Genomic DNA, 15,011 nt, shown 5'->3' on the forward strand with positions numbered 1-15,011 from the left:
GCCTTCACCTGCCCAGATTCTCCTTCAGTCCCAACCCCACCTAAAGTGGTGCGTACTTCCAGGACCCTATCTGGGGACAGGGCTCAGAGGTGGGGGCCCGCAGGGGGAGGTCAGATGTCTGGCTGCCCTTTGTTGTCAGAAGTGTGTACATACTGAGCAAAACAGAAGGAGCGGGTGACGGGGAGGGGGCTCAGGGCTGGTCTGAGTGGGGGTGGGGAGGATGGGAGCTAATATTCTTCCTCCTCCTTTCAACCACTATCGGAACATCCTGGGGGTCCTAGAGGGGACACCAGGACTCCAACAGGCAGGATCGGAGCCTGAAGGGAGGGACCATCCCAGATGCCCAGTGCTACATCCTCTGAGAGAACTTGGGGAGCATATGGGGCATATGGGGAGCACCAAAGTGCTCGTGGGTCTGGGCAGCCCCGGTGGGGCAAGAGGCATTCACCCAGTGACTAGAGGGTGAACAGGGGCAATCCAAGCACTGTCCCTCCCAGGGAGAGAGAGGCTCTACCTTTGGGCTGCTGTGCATCTAGGAGACCATGTCCTGGGGCTACCCAAGCCTGTGGGGGACAGTGTCAAGAAAGTATAAGAGAGTAGCACAACCCTTCTCTCCCAACACTGCGTGCGCTGGGCTTGTGGAAGCCCTGCCGGTCTGGGGCTCCTGTGGAGGGGACGGTGACGGGGGGTGGGGGAGGCTTGGTCCCCGCTCCTGGCGGCAGCCCTCACTCACCGAAGGTGGAGTCTCATAGAAGGCAGGCTGGAAAACTACCACGAAGAACTCCTGCATGTTGTACTTGCTGGTGGCCAGGAGACGGTCCCAGCTGTCCTGAAGAAGGGAGCGGGGAGGTGGCACCCAGAGCCTGAGCAAGACCCAGTCCGCCCCGTCCTCTGATCAGGGAGCTCTGAGCGGCCCCGAGGCCCAGATCACCAATCTGCGCTGTTCAGAATTAAACGCTATTCGGGCGCACCCCCTCGTCTCTTGGGACCCTCTGATGAACTAAACCAGGTTTTCATTTTCCTCTGAAGCCCCAGCAACAAGCGATACGTGAGATGGACCTGAAATAGATTCTTTGGGAGCTCGAGAAGTACACGCCAGGCCGGCTCGTGCTAAGGCCCCGTGCTCTCCTCCAGGGCTGGGTTCTGTCAAGGGGGGTGCTAGTTGCCACTCCAAAGACGTCATTTCCAGATAAAGAAGATGGGGTATATATACGCAATGGAATACTATGCAGCCATCAAAAAACCCCTGAAATCTTGCCATTTGCAAGGACATGGATGGAACTAGAGGGTATTATGCTGAGCAAAATACGTCGATCAGAGAAAGACAGTTATCATGGGACCTCTCTGATATGAAGAATTTGAGAGGCAGGACCGGGGTGTGGGTGCTCATGGAGGGAAGGGAGGGAAAAAATGAAACAAGATGAGACCGGGGAGGGAGGCAAACCATAAGAGACTCTTAATCTCAGAAAACAAACTGAGGGTTGCTGGGGGGAGAGGGATAGGGGGAGGGTGGTTGGGTTATGGACACTGGGGAGGGTATGTGCTATGGTGAGTGCTGTGAAGTGTGTCAGCCTGACGAGTCACAGACCTGTGCCCCTGGGGCTAATAATACATTATATGTTAATTTTAAAAAAAAAGAAAGTGCAAATATGTATGTGTTTATGTATAAAAAACAAACAAACAAACAAAACCCAAACATGTCATTTCCCAAGTGAGAAGAGCCATAAGCAGCTTCATGTGGGACTTGCTTCTTAAATCAAAACCATCATGGTAGCACAGGTCAGGAGGAACCTGTGCTGTGAGCTGTTTGCCGACAGGGATGATGGTGTCCACTGAGCCCTCCATGCTCCCTTGAATCCTTTCTCTAAGCTAGAATGGCTCACCTTCCAGAATCCTGACTTGGTCAGGGGCTGCGGTCTGGGAAGCAAGCCCCACCTGGGCAAACCAGCTCACCAGCCACCGCTGCATGATACAGGCGGTGAGAAGGACCGAAAGCATTTCAGAATGAATCTGCAGAGTTCTCGATCTTTGACCTTAGGTACCACCATCCACCCTCACCCCCACCAGTCCCCGCCTCACACAAGGGAACACCAGAGCATTGCTAGGAAGAGAATGCAGAAGAGCTCTCTTTGGTCCCTGACTCTCAGTGCTGGGTTCGGTGGAAGAAGTCGGACATTAAGAAGCTTGCTCCCTCCTTGTTCCTGCCATCTCTGTTCTCTTCCAGGACCACCTGCCCCTGGGGAACCACAGCCAGCCTCCCAGGGAGGGCTCACCTGATAGGACCATTGTGTCACCATCTTGGAAAGCTTCGAGGTCTCCCCTGAGTCTCTGCAGGGCTCTGCCGCGGGACTGCCGGTGAAAACAAACGAGAAATGAGAGCGTGGGGGCCGTGTCGGCCATTCAGGCTGCCTGAATGGGGCAGGACGAATGGGGCAGGGGAAGGACGGGGCTGGGGGCACAGGGGACATCCTGGGAGTTGCTTAAGGAGTGTGGAAGGAGAAGTTGGAAGTCTTAGAGGTGCCGGAGAAGGAAGGAGGCACACGTTGGAGGATAATAAAGGGAAGGGTCACCCCCACAGGACGGATGCCTGCGTCCCACACTGCGGCTGACACACAGCCACCAATGAACAGATGCTGGTTTCATGTCACCTCCCTTTTTACCTGAGCTGAGTCCCTTGGTCCTCGTGAGAGACCAGCAGAGTCTCAGAGAGATCCACCAGGTTCACGAATGCTTTGGGGACCTAGGAGGGGACGAGGGAAATGATGAGCCCCGGCAAGGTCTCCACGGCTGCCCAGGGGCTTCTCTGGAACCCTGGGTTGGAGACTCTTTGGTGTCTGATCAAACAAGTTGGGGGTACTTTCCTTGGTTAAAAACGTCCTCTGGGAGGCATTTGGTTGGGGTCTGTCCAAAGCTGCAGGCAGGGCCAGCTCTGCCATTCAAGAAAGGCGTCATTCACCACCCATCCCAGGAGCACACCGGTTGTCAACAGGGGAGCAAGACGTTGGTTGGTGGCGTGGCGGTGGGACTAATTTGAAATGCTGCCTCCCTGGGGAGCAAAGGGTGTGGTGGGAGGTCCCTTTGTTCTCAGAACTGCAGAGCTTATAAAGGTCACTTTAGAAAAGGAACAGTCTTGGGCTGTCCCTGCCCTAGACTTAGAGGCCTCAGGAAAGAGGACGGTCACTGAGACCCCAGGGAGGAACTGTGCTCTGTCCCTTCTTCTTCCCCAGAAGGCTGGCTCAGAAATATTTGATTATCAAGAGCTCTATACCCGACCGGTTTTCCTTAAAAGGTGAGAAGATGGGCTCCTCCACAGCCTCTGCTTTTCCCCTGGGTCTTGGCTTCCCTCCCGAGTCCATTTTCCCTATCTCAGTGGAGGCCACTTGGGAATAAAGTGGCACGTGGCCCATCAACCCTCGGAAGGGCAGTTTCCTCCTCCCGGCCCAAGATGTCCACGAGGAACGGCAGCTCAGGGCCTGCGGTCTCCAGGCCGGGCCGGGCTGAACGTCTCACCTCCTGGTGCAGGTAGTCCAGAGCCCCAGCTAGAGTGTCCAGGCGTCCCTCCACATGCCTCTGCTGGGGGAGGAGAAACGGGCTGAGCATAGGGGGACGGGCACGTGGGGGCAAGGATGAGCAGGCTCCCGCTGGCCTGTCCCTTTCTCTCCCCACCCACTATCCTATCAGAGTCCTTAAATCCAGGAGTTCCAAAGGGTTCCCCCTTTGGACCTGATTTTCTTCAGAGAAAAGTGATTCCATTAGGCTTTGGAGGTGAGTCTGGTCCCAGATTTTTGTCCATTCTCTGACTTTCACTAAGGAAAAACCAGACTCTCCCAATGGGAAGTTTCCTGCCAGGGAAGGGCAAACCAAGGTCAGGGTCATTCTAAAGCTCACAAGGAGGGAGGGGGCCCCAGACTACACCCAAAGGCTGATGGAATCACTTTTCTCTGAAGAAAATCAGGGCCAAAGAAGGAACAAATTTACCCCTGGACTTTAGAACCCAGCTGGGTCTCAAAACTTCTACATGGGACCCTTTTATCAGAGCCGCCCGCCCCTGCCCCTGCAGCCACATGGGCCCCCAGGGAGAAAAGGGCTCAGGGAAAGAATCCTAGCCAGCCCCTGTTTCTGAGTATTTAAAAACACCTCTTCCCCCTCCAATTCTTTGTTGGTCATGAAAATAAATAAACAAAGGAGAGGACTTCAAAAATCACCCTAGTTTACCTTTTCAGGGTAAAAAAAAAAAAAGAAGAAGAAGAAAGAAAGAAACTAATAATAAATTAATAAATTCTACAACAAGGCAAACTCCTAAGCAGCCTGCAAATCAGCTGTCGCCTGAGGCGTCTTGGTTCAGACAGGAAGACATGGGGGGCCGAGTTCCCTCTCTGTCTCCTGGGGGGACACAGGCAGGCACTCTGGAGACAGCTGTCAATCACTAGGGCTGGAGGAGCCCTGAAGGGCAGCTCCCACTCCTGCCTCCCTGCTTTGATGCAAAGGTGTCCTGTCAAGGCCCTTCAGCCTGCTCTGTTGCCACAGCCAGCAAGATTTTGTCTGCTCCCTGCAGGCTAAGTGAGCGTCTCCCTGAACATGACATGGAGCAGTGCACTTTCCCTTCGGAGAAGTCTTGGGAACTCTGCCTAGAAAGGTCCTTGCTGCCCATCTTTTCCACACTCGGGACCTCCGTCTTTCCTAGGGACCCTGGGGCATCCCTGCCTGGTTTGACCCTGACGGCAAGCCCTGCTGTAGAAACTCCTTAGTCGAGGTGGTGGCAAAAGGATATTTGCCACCAGCTTGGACTTGAATGTTTCAGTTTTTTTAAAGGCAGAAGAATGTGTGCAGTGTTTGTCCAACTAAAAATAAAAGTGAATAGTGCGTAACGGATGTGTACACACGGAAATGCGCTGCGTAGGCAAGAATGCTTAAAGGCACACACACATGAAAGAACTCCAGAATCCGTGTCATAGGAAGGCTTGAGCGCAAGGAATGTGTGTTTATCTTTAAGGAGTCATGAATGAGTGGAAGCACCAATGAATGCCTTCAAACATTTAAAACAAATCGAACAAATGCTAGCATACACAAACTCAGTATAAATAGAACAGCCTGCATGTAGGAAGAGAGGAAGGATCTGTGCATGACAAGGTGACGGACGGACGGACAGATGGATGGATGAGTGGATATGCAGAGGAATGCAGCAATGCCTAGATGCTCATTGGAGCACTTCAATGTGTGGATGTATAAATGCATGAATAAATATTGGTGTATATAATGACCAGAGCAGAGAATAAATAGGGCATGGGAATTGCACTTGGTGCTGGAGAAAACAGGGAGTAAAGCAGAAAAATAAGGCTTCAAGATCATATGCTACAAATCCAGGAGATCTGCAGGAATACTGTTCCACCAAAGCTGGTCAGGGAAGGTGGGCCTCCATCAGCATCCTCCCGGGTCCCAACATCAGTAATGGAAGGGGTTGATGGTGGGCCAGGAGTCAGTGGGAGCACGGGGAATTTGGAGGAAGGCAAGAGCAGGTATTGTGGGACAGGGGCCACAGGAAGGAGGACAGCAACTCAAGAAACCCCACCTATGCCTACGCCATTGGCCCGGTGGCGTCCCTGGGTGGTGGCTGATTGCACAGTGGGAAGGGAGTTGGTCTGCCCCAAGGGACTTATGTGCCTAAGGCTTCAGTTCCTGAGGAGGAATCTGTGTGCCATTGATGTCACCAGAGCCTGGGTATCTAAGCCAGTATCTATCATACTTTCAGCTGATCCTAATTGGGACTCATCTCCAGTAAAGACTTAACTCATGGATAGTCACCTACATAAATATAAAGCATAGTCACACATTCCAGTCCTGTTCCCAGGCATGTCAAAGAGCCTGGAAGTTACAGTCTACCTACATAAACACCGGCTCTCCCTTATCACCAGAGGCCATGGGCCAACAGGCCACAAGAGCACACATATTCTGTTTTATTTCCCAAATTCAGTGCTAACATACAGTCAGAGCCACAAGATGCAAATGATTTTTAACTGATTTGCCTTCGTCACAGACTGAACGTTGACTTGAGCCACTCTACACCTCGATTTCCTTTTCCTGATACGAAGGGCGGTATGTTAAAAACACGCTTCCTGAATATGGCTCCTTGAGCCCTTAGATACCAACACCCACTCGTTATCCATCTGTTTGCCCATGTTCTGAAATAGCTACCATCAGGCCCAGCCTGACAGGTGTAGACCAGGTGGGCTTTGGGCCAGTCCACTGCCTTCATGCCTACACCGGCCGCCCTCTGCCTCCCAGCCTGCGGTTCACCTGTTGGCTGGAGGGACAGAGGTGATCCTGGCTTGAGTTACTGAAAAACACGTTGATGAGCTTCCAGTCATTTTGAAAGTCAAGTTGCTGAAAAAAAGGGCAAGAACATAAAAAGACAGAATGATGAGACCTGGCATCAGAAGAACTGTTTTCTATTCAAGTTGTTCAATTTTTTTTTTAAGATTTTATTTATTTATCCGACAGACAGAAATCACAAGTAGTCAGAGAGGCAGGCAGAGAGGGTGGGGGAAGCAGGCTCCCCGCCAAGCAGAGAGCCCGATGCGGGGCTGGATCCCAAGACCCTGAGACCATGACCCGAGCTGAAGGCAGAGAGGCTTTAACCCACTGAGCCACCCAGGCGCCCCACAAGTTGTTCAATTTTATGACCCACACCTATACAATCATATTTATGATTTTGTTTCAAAAGAAGGACATGACAGGAATCTAAAGTTGTATAACTTCCCTAGAAGGCAATTTGGCAAAATGTACCAAAACTAATTTTTAAGGACATACCCCTTGATCTAATAATTCTATTTCCTGACATGTATTTTAAGAAAACAAGAATACAGGGAGAGATTTAGTGGCAATGATGAAGCCTTGTTTCTAAGTGTGAAAAATTGTAAACAACATAAATGTCTAAATTAGGGGTTTGCTGTATAAATTATGGAAAACTTGTAAGATGTAGCTGTTAAAAAGATGCTAGAGGGGCGCCTGGGGGCTCAGTGGGTTCAGCCTCTGCCTTTTGCCCAGGTCATGATCTCAGGGTCCTGGGATCAAGCCCCGCATTGGGCTCTCTGCTCAGTGGGGAGTCTGCTTCCCCCTCCTTCTGCCTGCCTCTCTGCTTACTTGTGATCTCTCTTTCTCTGTCAAATAAATAAATAAAATCTTTAAAAAAAAAAAAGGATGCTAGAAAATGTATTTATTGTCATGGGAAATGTTACACGGAGAAAAAGCAGGTTATAAAAAGTATCTACATCTAGTAACATGCCTGTTTAATAAACCACATACAGATATGTGCTTAGAAAAAACATGGAAGGGAATATACACCAATTTGTTCCCAGTTACGATCTCTGAGTATCAGGTTGAAGGATGGCTTTAATATTCCTTTTGCTTATATGTGTTTTCTGGTTTTTCTCTAATGAACATGTATTATTTGCAGAACAAATAAAACTTCATTTTGTTTTTTAAGAGGCAACAGAGTACACACTCGAGGAACCTTGGAGTATGCCTCAGGCATTTTAGATTTTAACTCTAACTAGCTGTGTGGACTTGGGCAGGTCCCAGGACTTCTTGGGATTTCAGTCTCTTCATCTGTAAATTACAGGATTGGGTTTAGGCTCGCCTAGCCATTCTCCAGAAGGTTATGACTATTCTGGAAATTCTGGAATTCTCCCAGTAAAAGGATGCATATCTCCTGTACCTGTCACTGTTCCTGTAGCTTTAATCCCCGAACTCTCTTATGAACGTACAGCTGGCTGAGACGGCATCTTCCCCTGGTTCTAGGGGTCTAGGCTCAGGGCCTAGTGATAGCCAGCTGGATAGCTAAGGCTTGCCTTGAATTGGTCCTTGCCCATAAGGAGGGCACAAAAGATCAGAGGGCGCTTATTATAAACTCATATGAGTTACCCAGTAAAGAGTGTCTGAACTGCTAGGAGAGCAGACCCCAGCCTGTCCATTACATGACTTCCACCCAAGAACTGAAACGAATATGGTAATAACAGCAATCATCACCCCCAATGGCTTTGACAATGACAGGCTTTCACTGAGCAACGCGTCTGTGCCGGACACATCTGAGACCCCACTGAATCCTCCCTAAGCCTGTGCTGCAGACTCTGTAATTTTACCCATTTCATAAATGGGGAAACTGAGGCTTGGAGGAGTTAAGGGCCTCACCCAACATCACACAACTAACATGTGGAGACTTCAGGATTCACACTCAAACCGTACCCCCTGGCACCCAAGCTCTCAACTATCTCCCAAGTGCAAAGTCACTTTTATGTGCTGACATTGGGCAGCACTGCATTGTGAACATAAGGAGTGGCCCTGGGTTTTAATGGACCCCAGAGACTCGCCACGGGAAGGGCATCTTTGTGGTGGTGGTGGCGGGGGGTGGCCCAGCTGCACTGCTTGCTGTGTTCAGCAGGGTGTCCCCCCTGCTCTCCACCCCGAGCAGACATGGGCAGCCCCTACCTCAGTGAGATGGGTCCTCACCTGGTCCTCCTTCATGCTCCTCACCAGTTCCTCTGCCTGTATCCGCCAGTCTCTGCACAGAGGGAGGGCAGAGAAAAATCAGGTGGCTAGAACGTCTCCGAGGGCCAGAAGCTTGCTCAGGCCAGTGCGAGTGCGGGTGCGGGTCTCAGAGCCTGAGGCCACATGGCTCCGCCCCCCCCACCCCGCCCCCTTCTGCAGGGCAGACATTGACCTGATTTTTTTTAAAACGAGGCCCATCAGGCATGATGGACCAGAAATCCATGCCAGAGACACATTTGGACTTTGATTTAATGCAGGCCTTTCTTTCTCTTTGCCTTTGCCCACAGCTGCCCCGCCACCCGCCCAGGTGCCTGAGACAGGCAGGAGAACGTGGCCCAGAAAATGCCAGAAATGAGACTTACGTGACACCAATATGGGGTACCGCTTTCTTCCCAGGGGTGCACAGAGGCCTCAGAACGGAGGGGTTGAAATATCTGATGATGTCTGAAAGGACTGAAGAGAGAGCTAGCTTTGAGGCTGTGGCCCGGCCGGCTGGAGGGGACCCATAAAGGCGGACTCCCGTGGGCTGAGCCGTGAGGGTGGCTGCCACGATTCCAAAGCACACCCTTCACAGCCACCATCGGCTGCGGGGTCAGCCTCCGAGTGCGCCCCTGGAAGGGAATGGAACTAAAAGCTAGCATCAGTGCTAAGGGCCTTCCATGTGTGAAGGGGAAACTGAGTCTGGGAGAAGCCAAGCAAGCTACTCAAGATCGCACAGTAAACAGAAGCTGCTGGGATTGGAACCAGAGCTTTCAATCACCAAGCTTTTCCCTGTCGTGCGCCATCGACTCGTTAGGGAAAGTGTGCTGGGACAGGGACCCGGGGAAGCTTGCCTCCCAGCCCGCCCTTCCTTCCTCCTCCTGTGAGTGACAGCAGGGCGGGAAAGCTCCCGGGAACGCACGTCCCAGAGCTGACAGCCAGAGGACCGCTAAAAATAGCGCTGTCAGGAGCAGTTCAGTCGTGTCTTGCTCCCCAGAGAGGAGAGGGCAGAGCCTGGAGACTATCATGGGAAGGAGACAAGTCCCTGCACCCCGGCCCTCGCTACTGCCCCTGTGCAGGTGCGCCTGGGCTTGGCGGGGGTGGAATGGGGCTGGCCCTGTGCCGGCAGCAGGTGGCGCGGTGGTGGCAGAGCCGGGCAGGGAGTCAGGAGACCAGTCTCTTGGCTTGGTCCGCTTGGGCGGCCACCTAGGTCATGGGTGACTCAGGCTTCATCCTCAATCCCAGCTAATGAACGTCCTTCTCTAAGTCCTGGAGACTTGAAGGAGGAGCCCCTTTCCACATGTGGGGACAGAACAGGAAGCTCAGCGGCCAGCTGCAGACGACGCGGCCAGAGTGTGCCCCTGCGGGTGAGGGGGCAGCTGGGGATGGAGGACGCCTTCCTCCCTCCCCGCAGAAGAGTCTGTGAGAGTGAATGGTCAAACATGATATCTGGTGCTAGGTGTTTGAAAGAGCCTTCCAGAGGAGACGCACTTGCCCTGTATTGCTGCTTTGTGATCAGATGAGACCGTGGAGCTTTTCACACAGATCCTTCTGTCATTTTGCTTTAAGTCTGCTGTGAGCCTCGTCTGTCCTTGCCACCTCTCTCTTGCTTTCCAGTGGGGTCAGAACAAAAGGCCCAGGCTGTGGGCACTGCGCCATATACTGATCCTGTAACCCTGGGAACGTCTGTGTACCCCCCTGAGACTCAGTTTCCCCATCTGCAAAATGGCCATGTGGGAGAGGACATGGCTGGATTTGAAGAACTCGGAGGTTTGGGGATTAAAGGACAGGTGGGCTGAACCAGATGTAGTTGGGGCCGAGCCCAGCATACCACTGCACTGGCCTGGGTGTCTCTGGAGCTCCTTCCCCTCGGCAGACCCACTGCTCCTCGGCTGACTCGGCCGCCACACTGAACTCCTGGGTCTGGCACTCTGCTCCGCCGCCCCCCCACTTTCCCTGTGCAGTAGGGGGGCTGGACCCACCAGTAGCTATAGGAGAGTTTTGCTTCTGGGGACATTCAGGTGCAAAATCTGCCCTCACCGCCCTGCCTTCCGTGGCAGCTCTGGCCGGTGGGACTCCTGGGCACTCTGTGCCGAATGAAGGGCAGTAGGGACTTGTTACCACATGGGGAAGGGACCAAACAGTGGTGACAAGTTGAGAAATCAGGCAAAGCAGCAGATGTATTTATGCTTCAGAGTCGAACCTACATCCCGTCTTCCCAAGCCCCCCAAATACACCAGTATATCTTTTTATTTTTTTTTGCCATTTAAAGGTAAACATGGCCAAACCGAGGCAGAGCTGTGACAATCACTAAGTCAGCAGAGGACTCCTCTTTTGGAATGTTTTGACCTCCTGCAAGGGGACCCGCCTGCCATTGGTCCCCAGTATCCCCTCAGCTGTCAGTCAGATCCTGGAGGGCTGGACACCTGGCCTCAAGCTTCCCTGCTGGAGGGTGGCAGCTTAAAGGACGGGTAGTATCTTACACCTCCCTGCCCTTTGCAGAGAACCTAATAATTCCCAGGCTCTTGGAGAAAGTCGCTGGCTGGATTGACAGGGCCCTATCTACCTTACTTGTCACTGTGCCCGCTGGGGTATCAACTCCAGAGGCTTCCCGCTCTAATTAGGAAGTGAAAGGTGCTTTCCTCATTCTTGCCTAGTGAGCAGTAAGCAGAGGCGACTAACATCCCGGGAGGCTAATTCGGCTGGCATGAGGGACTTGGGGGCTTCCGAATGACTTAATAAAGTCGTAAGGGGCCTCAGAGAGTAAATGCAAACAACCAGGCCACCGATTGCATATTCATAAGCACATGCATATGTAAAAAGGCCAACATGTTAACAAGGATCATCTCTGGGTAGTGGGATTGCAGTTAATTTTTATGTTCTTCTTTTCATTTTCCTGAACCTGATTGATGTGTTCACTCTACAGGTAAGGGAGGTATTGTGAAATGAAATGGACTGAGCACGAGACCTGGGTCTTCTTGGTGTGGGGAGAGGGGAGAGAGAATGGTGGGCGGTTTCCCTCGAGGAAGTGCTACCAGCCCAGCCCCGTGGTCTTGGGGGAGAAGGAGCTTCAGGACTCTGCTGCCCCTGATGTCCCCTCCACCCCAAGATCCCTTACCCTAATGCCTCCTGGCTTCTTGTCACTCAGATACCCTCGGACGCATTTCTTATACCCCCCATCTTCTAGGGCACGTGACTTGTCCTACCCTTGTTCCTTACCGGTCTTCTCAAAAAGCCTCCCTATTTCTCCTCAGGCTCCATGAGGAAGTGGCCGCTAGGGTACTCTGTGTTCACTAACCAAAACGTGGCTGTGTTGGGAAGGATAGGGACAATCTGGAAACTGGCCCGGAAGCCACAGGACTCACCTGTCACCACTTCCATGCACACCTGCTGTGGCCTTTGGTCAGTCCTGCAGGTAGAAGTGGACACACAAGCAACAGACTGTGTTTGTCAACCTTTTCCCTTGACTGGTGCGGTCCCATTCATAACAAGCTGCGGCTCAGCCTTGCTCTGGTTCTGGATTTATCCTTTCCAGAGCTAGACACACTGCAGATGGCTATGCAGCCCCCAGAATAGGAGGGGGACAGCTTTGTTGGCTCTTCCTCTAGTCTTGTCCAAAGCTAGAAGGGGGTGCAGCCCCCAGTGTAGCAGGAGACAAGACCCTGGCCCACCCGTGCCTCCTTCCCCCTGAGCAGAGCAAGGAGACAGGTGGTGGGAAGCAAGAACTTAGTCGTCAGCCCTTCCCATGTTTCCTCCCTGGTCACCCAGAGGACCCAGGGGGAATCTGTGGGCAGAAGGGTGTTGGGCTGGCAGGCAGGAGGCTGGATTCTTGTTCTCGTGCGGCCACCTGCTCCTGAGGGCACCTGGAACAAACACCTCCTCCCCGACCCTTGGTTTCCCCATCAGTGAAGCCAAGGGCTGAGAGCAGATCCTGTGCGAGGCCTCTCTCAGCTCCAGAGTGCGGTGCCAGGGCAGTTACCATTTCTGCTTGTCCAGGGTGACCGTTCCTGAGTCTGGAAGCTGGAAAAGATAGGAAAGATGAGAGGCGTGAGCAAGGAAAGTGGCTGAGCAGGTGGGAATGTTTTCTTCAGGACGGAAGACAGGGACAGGAGAGCTTGGATTGAAATGCGACCATGTAGACTGTTGACCTCTCCATGGACGCACGAGGGACTCTTTTGTGGTGTAACCATTCTAATCTGAAATTTCGTTTCTTGTTTGCCTCCCCGACTTAGATATAAGTGCCACGAGGCAGGAGTTCGTGTCTGTTTTGTTCTGGACTGTATTCCTTGGACTGAGTGAGGACAGTGCCTGACGCATTCTGAGTATTCAATAAATATTTGCTCGTTAAATATGATTTGAACGAACAAAGTAAGTTTCTGATTCTCCTCCCAGTAAAATGCCGGACAACAAGGGAACCAAAGAGGTTCCCTGGCTGGAGAACTGAGGCGGGACCCTGGTAAGACTCGTGGGAACTGTGTCCTCTGCAGGGTCCTCCAGAACTTCGGAATTGCGCCCAGTGTGTAGAAAGTACTCGGTAAATGTTAGCTGTCGGCAGTCGTAGTAGTTTCCTGAGTTCTGACACAAATTTTCTCTTCAAAATTCCTCGACGACAGTGTCTCCAGGTGTGGTGGTGACAGGTAACAATTGTACCCACACTGTCTACACGCAGTCTGCTGCTACTTCTCTCTAAAGGGTCTGTCTGTCCTTCACCTCCCAGCTCAAATGACAAACAGTCTATAGAACGGGGTCACCCCTCTGGAGCCTTCTTGGGAGGGTAGGCTGACCACAACCTTCCTCCAAGTGGGATGGAGACTTTTACTCCTCAATAAGGAGTTTGAAAGGCAAAATTTCCAGGGAAAGGTAGCAAGTTAAACAAAAATCACACTGCAGTGCTAGTCAGGACCCATAAACCAGGAGGGCAGGCAGGGGAAGTCTGGAGGGAAGGCAGCTCCTGGGCTGAGGCCAAGCAGACAGCCTGTGCCCAACCGCAGGGGATCTGAATGATAGCAGAGTTCCTGCCTACAGCAAGCTTGTTGGGGCTGCTGAGGGGAAGGAAAGGGAGAGAACAAGAGGAACAAGGTGGGGAGGTGGGGGCAAGAGCCCAGGGAGGAGTCCCAGAAAGGGAACCTGACAAACCCAGGAAGCTCCTCTGCCTCCATCTTGCCTGCGGGAGCCATGTTCTCCCTTGGCTGAATGCATGATGGCGCTAGAGATACAAACCTAATTAAGACACAAACCCCGTCTTCAAGGAAGTTGATACAGTGAATTGTAACCTCCCTGGCATGGAAAATGTCTGAACTCTTAGCTAAGCAAACAAAGCAAAACAGAAAACAAGTCACAGATAGTATATTGCCGTATAACCCTATTTTGGTTACTGTCCCTCTGTCTCACTGTATATATAGGGGCATGTGCGTGCGTGTGTGTGTGTGTGTGTGTTGAAGCAGAATAGGTAATCAAAGGAAATCTTCAACTTTTTATTCTGTGTACGTATGCTTTGATTTTTTCTTATACTGAACACGTATCATGTATGTTAGTTTGCAAATAATTTTTACAAGCATTTGCAAATCCGATCTTTGACATTCGGTGAGGAAAAGTTGTCTGGAGTAATTCATCAAACACAAGCTACAGACACAGGTAAGGAAGATTGTGCCTCAGTGACAGAAAGCTCCAGGAACTTAGGGGGGAAAAAAGGCACCAGAATTATGAACCTTTTCCTTTCTAAGTTCACTGCTTTCCTGGATTTTCCCCCAGCCTGATACTTTCTATAGACCAGGCTAAGTTCACCGTTGCGGGCTCTGGGCACACAGGAAAACTGCCTCCAGAGAACTGCGCTCTCAGGTTTTACCCCGGAGGCTGGGGTGCCCGTCGTGTGAGGGTAATGATCTGCGATGGGGTGCCAGGCCAGTGCACAGCAGGAGAAAGGGGGGCAGAGGCATAGGCAAGAGCTCTGGTGTCAGGTGTAATTCATTACACATGAATTCTGTGTAATTCAGCTCACAGTGTAATTCATGAACGAGAGAGCTCTTGCGAGCTGCCAGCGAAGAAGGGAAGTCACCAAGGGTAGACAGCTGGAACTCTAGAAGCCTGACATGCTTCCTTCAGTGAATTATCGACCCAGAAGGGAACGTGCTCCAGACCTCCAGCTAGCGTCACCCACATCCCCGGCATAGGGGTCCAACAAAAGCCAGGTGCTCTCTGTGACATGACAGTCACACCCAGCACGGAGAAGGAGGACGAGGGTGGGGGGCCCTGCTGCCAGGATCCACTGGCCCCGGGTCTGTTTGCTAATGTCAAGCCTGGTTCTTTCTGGAGGGGTGGCACGGGGCCTGGGGAGGGGGTCGGGGCTTGCAGCGAGGTGGCCGAGGTGGCTGGTGGGGGCCTAAGGGAAAGGTTGAGGTTACAGGGAGGACAGCCTGCAACAGGGAGAGGGGAGGGCCACTGGGAAGGAGCCTGGTAGCTGGGGGAGGGAGGAAGGCACTGAAGGGGAT

General features: G+C 52.1%; 1 protein-coding gene across 1 annotated transcript in view; it reads right to left on the minus strand.

Moving 5' to 3' along the window:
* The window catches only part of PLB1 (phospholipase B1), a 120,827-nt gene that overhangs the window by 80,234 nt on the left and 25,582 nt on the right, over positions 1-15,011 (minus strand). The window contains exons 5-13 of the mRNA XM_044261845.1: positions 12,503-12,543; positions 11,889-11,932; positions 8,907-8,997; positions 8,506-8,557; positions 6,295-6,381; positions 3,511-3,573; positions 2,661-2,740; positions 2,274-2,349; positions 734-829 (exon numbers count right to left, since the gene is read on the minus strand). Coding sequence (XP_044117780.1) covers positions 734-829; positions 2,274-2,349; positions 2,661-2,740; positions 3,511-3,573; positions 6,295-6,381; positions 8,506-8,557; positions 8,907-8,997; positions 11,889-11,932; positions 12,503-12,543 — 630 coding nt within the window. The remainder of the gene's footprint in view (positions 1-733; positions 830-2,273; positions 2,350-2,660; positions 2,741-3,510; positions 3,574-6,294; positions 6,382-8,505; positions 8,558-8,906; positions 8,998-11,888; positions 11,933-12,502; positions 12,544-15,011) is intronic.

This window comes from Neovison vison, chromosome 8 (assembly GCF_020171115.1).
Source record: "Neovison vison isolate M4711 chromosome 8, ASM_NN_V1, whole genome shotgun sequence".
NCBI classification, from domain to species: domain Eukaryota; kingdom Metazoa; phylum Chordata; class Mammalia; order Carnivora; family Mustelidae; genus Neogale; species Neogale vison.